We start from the raw sequence: 13,331 nt of genomic DNA on the forward strand, positions 1-13,331 counted from the left end.
TGTCTACAGGTGGGTCAGTGCCTGGCTCAGCAGGTGCGGAGTCACTCACCGCGCCGCCCCCAGCAGGCCCTGCTGTGTCCGGGCCGGGCTCCTCTGCCAGCCCACTGTCTCAGCGGGAGCGGAGTCACTCACCGCGCCGCCGCCAGCAGGCCCTGCTGTGTCCGGGCCGGGCTCCTCTGTCAGCCCGCTGTCTCAGTGGGAGCGGAGTCACTCACCGCGCTGCCACCAGCAGGCCCTGCTGCGTCCGGGCCGGGCTCCTCTGTCAGCCCGCTGTCTCAGTGGGAGCGGAGTCACTCACCGCGCCGCCGCCAGCAGGCCCTGCTGTGTCCGGGCCGGGCTCCTCTGTCAGCCCGCTGTCTCAGTGGGAGCGGAGTCACTCACCGCGCTGCCACCAGCAGGCCCTGCTGCGTCCGGGCCGGGCTCCTCTGCCAGACCGCTGTCTCAGCGGGAGCGGAGTCACTCACCGCGCTGCTGCCAGCAGGCCCTGCTGTGTCCGGACCGGGCTCCTCTGTCAGCCCGCCATCCCGGCGTGGCTCGGGAGCGGGGGTGGGGGCAGTGACTACGGGCAGGGGGGGCTCGTCCTCCCGGTCCCCACGGTTTGAGTCCAAGTCCGTTACTACAGTATCGGCGCCCCCGCAGTGCTCGGTGTCCCGCACCAGCGCCGGGGCCTCGCGCCCCTCCTCGCGCTCCCCCGGGGGGAGCTCTCCTCGTGGGCAGGCCTGCTACACATGCCCAAAACCACCGGCCGCGAGCAGACAGTCCTCCACCGAGACGGCGGGTCAGGGACACACTTAAAGCCGTGCCTAAGACTCAGACACGAAAAACTGAGTCGGGAAGCTCAAAATTCCCACCAGAAAGCTGCACTTGAATGACTGACATTCTGGCTGCTGACTCAGAGATAGAAGTTGCTGATGTGACAATACTGAACTTACAAGAATGGCGAACGCATGGTTACTGCAAGGGACAATGCTTGTGAAATTCTGTGCAATGTTTCTTTTTAACTGCTTCAGAATCTTTGGCTAGAAAGCTGAACTGAAAGCAAATCATGGATCCTTCTGTTATCTTGCTTTGTATGTAGCCTAAGCGCGTTTCCTCAGCAAAGACGATAATTGCCGGTTAGTCACTGTCAGATATCGACACCGGAATACTTGTCTGATTACACTCATTACCGATAATATCGTCATATCACCCAGACGTGATTGGTGATTTGACATGTTCTCAGGTATAACAATACAGGGAGAAAAAGGATTTTACTCATGGGATCAGGAATCCAAGTGCCAGTTGCTGCTGCATTAGCTGCTGGGAATGTTCACATCTCCTCCTTTCAGTGATACGTGTCGAGTGTAGGGACACCTGGCAGAAAGATGGCTAAGGACTGCACTGGAAGCACTGGTCTGACTGTTATGGGAGGTTCACATCCATCTTGCTGTTGTGTTCCTATATATTCCTGTATATTCTGTGATTTTTGGCTGTAGCTTCTACTTAATGTTTTTACCTCTAGTTTTGAGCAAAGATGCACTGACTCACAATTAGTGATCATATAACTGCAGCAGATTGTCAGACGCACAGAACATTCTGCAGACTATAATTCATTTTGAGGTGTAAGCTATGCTGCTAATTATACTGAAAACAAATGCTTATTGTAATGCTTTGTATTTTACTAATGTGTAGGATGTGTGTATGTCTGTGTCTTAAAGTGTTTTCTGTTTCAGGCTGAACAGCTGCGATCTCATAGATAAACACTTTGAAGTGCTGTCTTCAGCTCTAAGATCAAACTCTTCCCCCCTGAGAGAGCTGGACCTGAGTGACAATAACCTGAAGGATTCAGGAGTGAAGCTGCTCTCTGCTGCACTGGGGGATTTACACTGTAAACTGAAGATATTGAGGTCAGTATTACTGGGTATTCCACACTGTAAACTGGGGATACTGAGGCCAGTATTACTGGGTATTCCACACTGTAAACTGGGGGTACTGAGGCCAGCATTACTGGGTAATTCACACTGTAAACTGGAGATACTGAGGCCAGTATTACTGGGTATTCCACACTGTAAACTGCAGGTACTGAGGTCAGTATTACTGAGTAATTCACACTGTAAACTGGGGGTACTGAGGTCAGTATTACTGGGTATTTCACACTGCAAATTGGGGATACTGAGGTCGGTATTACTCAGTATTTCACACATTACGCAGGAGATACTGAGGGCTGTATTTATTTAATAATTATAATGGTGAGGTGATATTATTTATTGGGGAGTTTCTGTCTCTCTCTCTGCAGGTTGTCAGGCTGTAGAGTCACAGAAGAAGGCTGTTCTTCCCTGGCTTCAGCTCTGAAGTTAAACCCCTCACACCTGAGAGAACTGGATCTGAGCTACAATCACCCAGGACACTCAGGAGTGAAGCTGCTCTCTGCTGTACTGGAGGATCTCAGCTGTAAACTGGAGAAGCTGCAGTGAGTACAGAATATGCATTTTACACAAACGTAACTGGACAGTAAGAAAACCCACAATGCCTTTCAGCAGTTACATAATAAACAAACACAAACAGCTTCTGTTTTCTTATCCTACTTCCTTATATCCCACAATCTTATCAGCCCTCGATCCATGCTAGAAATAATTAAGCAGTGAAGCAGGAAATATCCATTCAACCATATAATCCATGCAAAACATTTGTGTTGGTTAGCAAAGTTAACGGCACTGTTACAGATAAACATGTTGACTTTAACGTGTTATGGAGAAAAAAATAATGGACACCAAACAGAATCGGAATGATTGTTAAAATTATTTTTAATAATTTAATTGTTTTCTGAAAATCCATTATGTCATGGTCCCTATTCTCCTCATTTGAATACAGTGCTGCAGTGTAAAAAGTGGATTTAAAAGTGTTTCATTTTTTTAAGGGTGGGCTTGTGTGAACTCACAGAGAAATGCTGTGAGGCACTGGCTTCAGCTCTCAGATCAAACTCCTCACCCCTGAGAGAGCTGGACCTGAGTGACAATGACCTGCAGGACTCAGGAGTGAAGCTGCTTTCTGCTGGACTGGGGGACTTACACTGTAAACTGGAGATACTGAGGTCAGTCTGACTGGGTATTCCACACTGTAAACTAGAGTTACTGAGGTCAGTCTTACTGGGTATTCCATACTGTAAATTGTGGGTAGTGAGGTGAGTATTACTGGGTATTTCACACTGTACGCTGGAGATAATAAGGTGGAACATAGCTAGTGATTTCAAAATAAAGCAGGAGTATCAAAGTCTATAGGTTGACTTAAAAAATAACATTAGACTCACTACAGTAAGTGGAATGTCGAAAGGAAGATTGCATTGGAGGTTAAGGATGACATTAAAAGTTTCTTCCAATATTTTAACTCCAAAAGAACTCTAAAAGCTGAAATCACTCATCTGCAGGATAGTAAGAGCCTTATAATTGAAAATTAAAATTTATATAGTAAATGAGTTTAATGATTATTTTACACGGGTGTTGACAGTAGAGGACATGCTTAACTTACCACCATTTAGTACAAATACAGTGTCGTATATAAACAATATACAGTCCCTCCACAATTATTGGCCCCTTGTAAAGATTTGTAAAAAGGGTTAGAAAAAAATCCACCTTTTGGCGAAGCAGCTTCATCTCACACTGAAAAAATGAGAAAAATTCAACCTTTCATTGAAATAAATTTATTCAAAGAAAAACAAATCCTTCATCAAGAAATAATAATTTTCAAGAAAAACACATGTGCCACGATTATTGGCAGCCCTGCTTTTAATACTCTGTACAGCCTCCCTTTGCCAGTATAACAGCACTGAGTCTCCTATGACATTTTATAAGGTTGGAGAATACAGAGCAGGGCATCTGAGACCATTCCTCTTTACAGAATCTCTCCAGATCACCCAGGGTCCTCGGCCCTCTCTTGTGCATCTCCTCTTCAGCTCAGCCCACAGGTTTTCAGTGGGGTTCAGGTCAGGGGACTGAGATGGCCATGGCAGAAGCTTGATTCTGCGGTCAGCTGACCATTTTATTGTTTATTTGGACATGTGCTTAGGATCACCGTCCTGCTGGAAGATCCAATGAAGGCCCAGTTTTTGTTTCCTGGCAGCAGCAGCCAAATTTTGATATAAAATGTCCTGGTATCTCATGGACCCCATAGTGCCATGTACCCTAACAAGGTTTCCAGGGTTTTTGGAGGAAAATCAGGAACCTCCACCATATCTTACAGTTGGGATAAGGTTCATTTCATTATAACCATCCTTCTTTTTACGCTAAATCCACCTTTAATGTTTATTGCCACAAAAGCATTTTTGTTTAATCAGGTAGTTGAATTTGATTCCAGTCAATGTTGTATAATGTTTTGAAAACTCCTGGCACTAACATTTTAAGTAACTGACAGAAAAAGCTTCTTTCTGTCATACCTTTCAAAACGTCCATACCTCAATCCCCTCATAAGTATGTCTGCTAGGTGGAGTCGAAGGTGCAGTATAATCCTGTTATAATGGACTCGCTTGTAACGGAATATCGTCTATAACAGACCAGGACTGCCGGTTGTGCACCTTTAATTACATGCAGAAAAAGCATCGGATATAGCGGACTCGCATATAATGCAGTGTGTGTGAGAGTGTCTGTGGCAGGGTACGCGTGTGTGAGAGTGTCTGTGGCAGGGTACATGTGTGTGAGAGTGTCTGTGACAGGGTACGTATGTGTGAGAGTGTCTGTGACAGGGTACGTGTGTGTGAGAGTGTCTGTGACAGGGTATGTGTGTGTTAGAGTGTCTGTGACAGGGTACGCGTGTGTGAGAGTGTCTGTGGCAGGGTACGTGTGTGTGAGCGTGTCTGTGACAGTGTACGCGTGTGTGAGAGTGTCTGCGGCAGGATATGTGTGTGAGTGTCTGTGACGGTAAGTGTGTGTGAGAGTGTCTGTGACAGTGTACGCGTGTGTGAGAGTGTCTGCGGCAGGATACGTGTGTGTGAGAGTGTCTGTGGCAGGGTACACGTGTATGAGAGTGTCTGCGGCAGGATACGCGTCTATGAGAGTGTCTGCGGCAGGATATGTGTGTGAGTGTCTGTGACAGTGTACGTGTGTGCGAGAGTGTCTTTGACAGGATACGTGTGTGTGAGAGTGTCTGTGGCAGGATACGCGTCTATGAGAGTGTATGCGGCAGGATATGTGTGTGAGTGTCTGTGACAGTGTACGTGTGTGCGAGAGTGTCTGCGGCAGGATACGTGTGTGTGAGAGTGTCTGCGGCAGGATACGCGTCTATGCGAGTGTCTGCGGCAGGATATGTGTGTGAGTGTCTGTGACAGTGTACGTGTGTGCGAGAGTGTCTGCGGCAGGATACGTGTGTGCGAGAGTGTCTGTGGCAGGGTACGTGTGTATGAGAGTGTCTGTGACAGGGTACGTGTGTATGAGAGTGTCTGTGGCAGGGTACATGTGTGTGAGAGTGTCTGTGACAGGGTATGTGTGTGTTAGAGTGTCTGTGACAGGGTACGCGTGTGTGAGAGTGTCTGTGGCAGGGTACGTGTGTGTGAGCGTGTCTGTGACAGTGTACGCGTGTGTGAGAGTGTCTGCGGCAGGATATGTGTGTGAGTGTCTGTGACGGTAAGTGTGTGTGAGAGTGTCTGTGACAGTGTACGCGTGTGTGAGAGTGTCTGTGACAGTGTACGCGTGTGTGAGAGTGTCTGTGACAGTGTACGTGTGTGCGAGAGTGTCTGCGGCAGGATACGTGTGTGTGAGAGTGTCTGCGGCAGGATACGCGTCTATGAGAGTGTCTGCGGCAGGATATGTGTGTGAGTGTCTGTGACAGTGTACGTGTGTGCGAGAGTGTCTGCGGCAGGATACGTGTGTGCGAGAGTGTCTGTGGCAGGGTACGTGTGTGTGAGAGTGTCTGCGGCAGGATACGTGTGTGTGAGAGTGTCTGTGGCAGGGTACATGTGTGTGAGAGTGTCTGTGGCAGGGTACGCGTGTGTGAGTGTCTGCGATAGGATACGTGTGTGTGAGAGTGTCTGCGGCAGGATATGTGTGTGAGTGTCTGTGACGGTAAGTGTGTGTGAGAGTGTCTGTGACAGTGTACGCGTGTGTGAGAGTGTCTGTGACAGTGTACGCGTGTGTGAGAGTGTCTGTGACAGTGTACGTGTGTGCGAGAGTGTCTGCGGCAGGATACGTGTGTGTGAGAGTGTCTGCGGCAGGATACGCGTCTATGAGAGTGTCTGCGGCAGGATATGTGTGTGCGAGAGTGTCTGTGGCAGGGTACGTGTGTGTGAGAGTGTCTGCGGCAGGATACGTGTGTGTGAGAGTGTCTGTGGCAGGGTACGTGTGTGTGAGAGTGTCTGCGGCAGGATACGTGTGTGTGAGAGTGTCTGTGGCAGGGTACGTGTGTGTGAGAGTGTCTGTGGCAGGGTACGTGTGTGTGAGAGTGTCTGAGGCAGGGTACGCGTGTGTGAGTGTCTGCGATAGGATACGTGTGTGTGAGAGTGTCTGTGACAGGGTACATGTGTGTGAGAGTGTCTGTGGCAGGGTACGTGTGTGTGACAGTGTCTGTGACAGTGTATGTGTCTGTGAGAGTGTCTGCGGCAGGGTACGTGTGTGTGAGAGTGTCTGCGGCAGGGTACGTGTCTGTGAGAGTGTCTGTGACTGGGTATCTGTCTGTGAGAGTGTCTGCGTCACCCCACCCCCAGTGCACTAGGTGACCTGCCCCACCCAGAGGCACAGGAGAAAAGAACCACTAGCCCAAAGTAGAGGCTAGTTGAAGTGGCAGGAATGGGGGGGCGAATGAAGTCAGTATTTAATGTGAGGAGTCGTAGAGGGGAGAGGAAAAGAAAAGGAGATAAATGCAAAAAAGTAAAAAACTAAGGATTCTATTTATATATGATGATTGTGGATGATTGGAGCCGTAATTGTCAAAAAGAAATTAGTAAATAAAAAATTATCACACATATACACTCCTCAAAAAAATTAAAGGAACACTTTGAAAACACATCAGATATCAATGGGGGAAAAAATCATGCTGGATATCTATACTGATGTAGACTGGGTAATGTGTTAGGAACGAAAGGATGCCACATCGTTTGATGTAAATGAAATTATCAACCTACAGAGGGCTGAATTCAAAGACACCCCGAAAATCAAAGTGAAAAATGATGCGGCAGGCTAGTCCATTTTGTTGAAATTTCATTACAGTAACTCAGAATCATACTCAGTAGTTTGTATGGTCCCCACGTGGTTGTATGCATGCCTGACAATGTCGGGGCATGGTCCTAATGAGACCATGGATGATGTCCTGGGGGATCTCCTCTCAGATCTGGACCAGGGTATCACTGAGCTTCTGGACAGTCTGAGGTGCAACCTGGTGGCATCGAATGGACGAAACATAATGTCCGTGGGGGGCAGTCAATGGTATCAATTCCTTCATCCTCCAGGAACTGCCTATATGCTCTTGCCACATTGTCGTGCACCAGGAGGAACCCAGGACCCACTGCACCAGCATAGGGTCTGACAATGGGTTTAAGGATTTTATCCTGATACCTAATGGCAGTCAAGGTGCCGTTGTCTAGCCTGTAGAGGACTGTGCGTCCCTCCATGGATATGCCTCCCCAGACCATCACTGACCCACCACCAAACCGGTCATGCTGAACAATGCTGCAGGCAGCATAACGTTCTCCATGGCTTCTCCAGACCCTTTCACGTCTGTCACATGTGCTGAGGGTGAACCTGCTCTCATCTGTGAAAAGCACAGGGCACCAGTAGCAGACCTGCAAATTCTGGTAATCTATGGCAAATGCCAATCGAGCTCCATGGTGCTGGGCAGTGAGCACAGGGCCCACTAGAGGACGTTGGGCCCTCAAGCCACCCTCATGAAGTCTGTCTCTGACCAAACAATCAGAAACATTCACACCAGTGGCCTGATGGAGGTCATTTTGTAGGGCTCCAGCAGTGTTCATCCTGTTCCTCCTTGCACAAAGGAGCAGATACCGGTCCTGCTGATGGGTTAAGGACCTTCTATTGCCCTGTTCAGCTCTCCTTGAATAGCTGCCTGTCTCCTGGAATCTCCTCCATGCCCTTGAGATTGTGCTGGGAGACACAGCAAACCTTCTGGCAATGACACGTATTGATGCGCCATCCTGGAGGAGTTGGACTACCTGTGCAACCTCTGTAGGGTCCAGGTATCGCCTCATGCTACCAGTAGTGACACTGACCGTCGCTAAATGCAAAACTAGTGAAAAAACGGTCAGAAAAGATGAGGAGGGAAAAATGCCAGTGGCCCCCACCTGTTAAACCATTCCTGGTTTGGGGGTCGTCTCATTGTTGCCCCTCTAGTTCACCTGTTGATAATTTCATTAACACTAAAGCGGCTGAAACTGATTAACAACCCCCTCCGCTACTTAACTGACCTGATCAATATCCCAGAAGTTTAAAAAGTGTTCCTTCAATTTTTTTGAGCAGTGTATATTAATACATAGATATGAATGTCCATACATACACAGACACACTTTCATACATATCTGTAATGATTGAAACATACAATACATGAATTAAACAGTAATAATAATAATTAATAAAAATAACTGCAAAAAAGTAAGGGGGCGGTGGGCGTTGAGGTAGCTTTTATTCACAAAATAGTTTGCTGCAAACATACATCCATCCATCCATTTTCCAAACCGCTTATCCTACTGGGTCGCAGGGGGTCCTATCCCGGAAGCAATAGGCAAAAGGTAGGGAACAACCCAGGAGGGGGGCCAGCCCATCGCAGGGCACATTCACATACCAGTTGGGCAATTTAGCAACTCCAATTAGCCTCAGCATGTTTTTGGACTGTGGGGGAAACCGGAGTACCCGGAGGAAACCCCACGACGACATGGGGAGAACATGCAAACTCCACACACATGTGACCCAGGTGGAGACTTGAACCCGGGTCCCAGAGGTGTTAGGCAATAGTCCTAACCACTGCACCACCATGCCGCCCCCAGCAAACATACATCCATCCATCCATTTTCCAAACCGCTTATCCTACTGGGTCGCGGGGGGTCCGGAGCCTATCCCAGAAGCAATGGGCACGAGGCAGGGAACAACCCAGGATGGGGGGCCAGCCCATCGCAGGGCACACTCACACACCAGTCACTCACACATGCACGCTTACGGGCAATTTAGTAACTCCAATTAGCCTCAGCATGTTTTTGGACTGTGGGGGGAAACCGGAGTACCCGGAGGAAACCCCACGACGACATGGAGAGAACATGCAAACTCCACACACTTGTGACCCAGGTGGAGATTTGAACCCGGGTCCCAGAGGTGTGAGGCAACAGTGCTAACCACTGCACCACCATGCCGCCCCCCAGCAAACATACAAACAACCAGAATTCTAGAAAAGTACTTTATATTTGAATGAAATAACAAATAAAACACTTTCAAGTCACATGAGCCTATATTTTATTCACAACAGAACATAGATAATATTACAAATGTCCAAAGGCCGAAGACCTGTATTGGATGCCCGTGGTCTTCGGGCCCTCAGACGACTCTGCATCACTCATCGGCATGATTGTGTCAGTGACATTACTAAATGGGCCCAGGAATACTTCCAGAAAGCACAGTCGGTAAACACAATCCGCCGTGCCATCTGCAGATGCCAGCTAAAGCTCTATCATGCAAAAAGGAAGCCATAACTGAACCTGGTCCAGAAGCGCCGTCGTGTCCTGTGGGCCAAGACTCATGTGAAATGGACTGTTTCAGAGTGGGAAAGTGTTCTATGGTCAGACGAGTCCAAATGTGACATTCTTGTTGATAATGAAGGGCGCCGTGTCCTCTGGGCTAAAGAGGAGGGAGACCTTCCAGCGTGTTATCAGCGTTCAGTTCAAAAGCCAGCATCTCTGATGGTATGAGGGTGCATGAGTGCATACGGTATGGGCAGCTTGCATGTTTTGGAAGGAACTATGAATGCTGAAAGGTATATAAAGGTTTTAGAGCAACACATGCTCCCCTCCAGAGGACGTCTGTTTCAGGGAAGGCCTTGTGTATTTCAGCAGGACAATGCAAAACCACATACTGCAGCTATTACAAGCACATGGCTTCGTCGGAGAAGAGTCCGGGTGCTGAATTGGCCTGTCTGCAGTCCAGATCTTTCACCTATAGAGAACATACAGTAATTACCTGTGACACCCATGGTGCACTGTGAGCAGGTATACAGGCCAACAGAGCCTGCAGATAATTATCTGTGACACCCATTGTACACTGTGAGCAGGTATACAGGCCCACAGAGCATGCAGATAATTATCTGTGACACCCATGGTGCACTGTGAGCAGGTATACAGGCCAACAGAGCATGCAGATAATTATCTGTGACACCCAAGGTGCACTGTGAGCAGGTATACAGGCCAACAGAGCATGCAGATAATTATCTGTGACACCCATGGTGCACTGTGAGCAGGTATACAGGCCAACAGAGCATGCAGATAATTACCTGTGACACCCATTGTACACTGTGAGCAGGTATACAGGCCAACAGAGCATGCAGATAATTATCTGTGACACCCAAGGTGCACTGTGAGCAGGTATACAGGCCCACAGAGCATGCAGATAATTATCTGTGACACCCAAGGTGCACTGTGAGCAGGTATACAGGCCCACAGAGCATGCAGATAATTATCTGTGACACCCAAGGTGCACTGTGAGCAGGTATACAGGCCCACAGAGCATGCAGATAATTATCTGTGACACCCATGGTGCACTGTGAGCAGGTATACAGGCCAACAGAGCATGCAGATAATTACCTGTGACACCCATTGTACACTGTGAGCAGGTATACAGGCCCACAGAGTATGCAGATAATTATCTGTGACACCCCTTGTACACTGTGAGCAGGTATCAGTACTGACTACTTTTGATATTGAGTCACATGTTTTATGTGAATTACTTTGTACTGAACTGAAGGCCAGTATTTGTCACTGTGAATATGTTGTTGCAGACGTCCATCCAGAAATCAGAGCTGGGGGAAAAGATAAGGTCCTTATTCCAATTAATTTTTGGTACAAATATCAATGTGTCTGTCGCAGATGGAGGATTATATATTCTAGAGGTTTCTTTTTATTTTTAAGTTGCAGAATGTTGTCTCATCTGAGGAGGATTCAGTGTATTATGTCTGTGGTTCATTTTGGTTTTGATGCTGGATTCAGTTAGTAAATATTAGAAAAATTGCTTATTCTCAACTCGTATTTATGGATTAAGTCTTCGAATGTCATGAAATGACTGTTACTGAAAAGGAGGTGGAGATGTGTAATCCCTTTCTGTCCCCGTGAGTGATAGTGAATAGTGATATTGTGAAGTAGGAAGTCCAGATCATTCCAGATTGGCGTGTATTTACAGGGTCTGAGAGTACAGTTAGTGATTTTAATGGCTTTCCTCTGTGCTGTCAGTGCTGTGGAAATGGCAGCACTGTGTTGTTAAAGCAGTTTTGTTTCTTTAATGAAATTTTGAGTAAGTCTGCATGTCTGAGATTTTTACAGTACAGCTGCTCCTGCTGTAACCATGAGCTGCTGTTACTGCTGTAGTGTGACCATTTAGTTAAGTCTTGCAGTTGATTTGCTAAGTAATAATTAAGAAAAATGAGCTTGTAATCCAACTTGAGATTTACTTTTCTGTAATGTGGAATGTTTGATTTTGAGTTTTTGTTTTTCCAGCAAAAATGTGACATTAATGAGTTTGAAAGAATTTTTCTGAATTTATTCTGGATGAGTAATTTTATTTTTATTGATTGAAGTGGGAGACTCATCTATTGTTTTGAATAAGGGGGTGTAGTTGAGAGTAACCAAGTCAGACAGCCTGTGGGAGATGTAGATACCCAAGTACCGGATATTTCCAGTGTGAAATGGACCATCCTGATCGGCTGAATCCCAGGCATCTTCAGACAGTGAGAATATTATGGGTTTTTTTCCAGTTTATTGTGTAGTTTGATAGATTTGAAAAGGTATTAATAAAATTAAAATTTCATATTTTGAGGGTTTCATAAAAACAGCAAGATATCATCTGCATAGAGATTAATTTTGTGTTGTTATTAGTATGAATTCCATTTATTTCACTGTTCTGTCATATTGCTGCCACAATTGTTTCTATGAAGATGGCAAACAGTGAAGGAGAGAGTGGGCATGCAGGCCGTCTTCCCCGTCGGAGTGTGAATGCAGGTGATGTCATCCCATCTGTGACACTGTAGCTTTGGGTGAGGTGTACAGTATTTTAAGCCAGTGGGTGAACGATTCTCCGAAGCCAAATCTATGCAATGTATTAAAGAGGAATGTCCACCTGACTGTCAGATGCCGTTTCTGCATCTAATGATGTAATCATGGTTTTAGTATGGGTATGCTGAGCAGTCTAGACTAAATTAAATAATCTATGGATGTTGTCCGAGGCATGTCTGGTCTTGATGAAATCTGTCTGATCAGGATGGATTATAGTAGGAATGACTGTCTGTAACTGAGTGGCGAGAGCTTTTGTAATGATTTTCAAGTTATTCATTAATGAGAGTGGCGGGTAACAGGAGGGTTGTGTTGGGTCTTTATCAGGTCTCAATAACACTGTAATGGCCGGTAACTGGAGGGCTGTGTTTGGTCTTTATCAGGTTTCAATAACACTGTAATGGCCTATAGATTTCTGCAGGGTAACCATCCGGTCTGGCGATTGGTTGTTAGGCATTTGGTTGAGGACCTTATGGAGTTCTTCTGATGGTGCATCAAGCAGAGGTGGAGATTTCAGGTCCAGGGAGTACAAATCCAGACCAAGATTTTGTTTCAACAAACCAGTTGAGTCTCTGTGATTGTGACTCTTTATATTCATCTGGTTGGTTGAAACAAAATCTTGGTCTGGATTTGTACTCTCTGGACCTGAAATCTCCACCTCTGGCATCAAGGGCATCTGCTGTTTCATTGGTTAATATGGGTAAGTCTAGATTATTTTTAAATGATTCTATATCAACTGGATCTGGTTCTGAGAAGTATAGGTTCTTATAAAATGTTCAAAAGATGTTAATTTTGTGTGATTATTGAAATATTTATTAGAGGAATCACTTTTGCTTAAAAGTAATGCTTGTAATGGTCAGGTGATCTTATTTATTGTGGATTTTTTTTCCATGTTTCTGCAGACTGTCAGGCTGTAGAGTCACAGAAGAAGGCTGTTCTTCCCTGGCTTCAGCTCTGAGATCAAACCCCTCACACCTGAGAGAGCTGGACCTGAGCTACAATCACCCAGGAGACTCAGGAGTGAAGCTGCTCTCTGCTGTACTGGAGGATCCCAGCTGTAAACTGGAGAAGCTGCAGTGAGTACAGAGTGTTTGTCTGACACGCTACAGATACTTAT

General features: G+C 46.5%; 1 protein-coding gene across 1 annotated transcript in view; it reads left to right on the plus strand.

The window, feature by feature from the left end:
- Window positions 1-13,331, plus strand: part of LOC125723102 (NACHT, LRR and PYD domains-containing protein 12-like) — a 206,956-nt gene that overhangs the window by 15,695 nt on the left and 177,930 nt on the right. The window contains exons 7-10 of the mRNA XM_048999540.1: window positions 1,713-1,886; window positions 2,276-2,449; window positions 2,897-3,070; window positions 13,117-13,290. Of these exons, the coding sequence (XP_048855497.1) occupies window positions 1,713-1,886; window positions 2,276-2,449; window positions 2,897-3,070; window positions 13,117-13,290 (696 nt within the window). The remainder of the gene's footprint in view (window positions 1-1,712; window positions 1,887-2,275; window positions 2,450-2,896; window positions 3,071-13,116; window positions 13,291-13,331) is intronic.

The sequence above is a fragment of the Brienomyrus brachyistius genome, unplaced genomic scaffold (genome assembly GCF_023856365.1).
Source record: "Brienomyrus brachyistius isolate T26 unplaced genomic scaffold, BBRACH_0.4 scaffold45, whole genome shotgun sequence".
NCBI lineage: Eukaryota > Metazoa > Chordata > Actinopteri > Osteoglossiformes > Mormyridae > Brienomyrus > Brienomyrus brachyistius.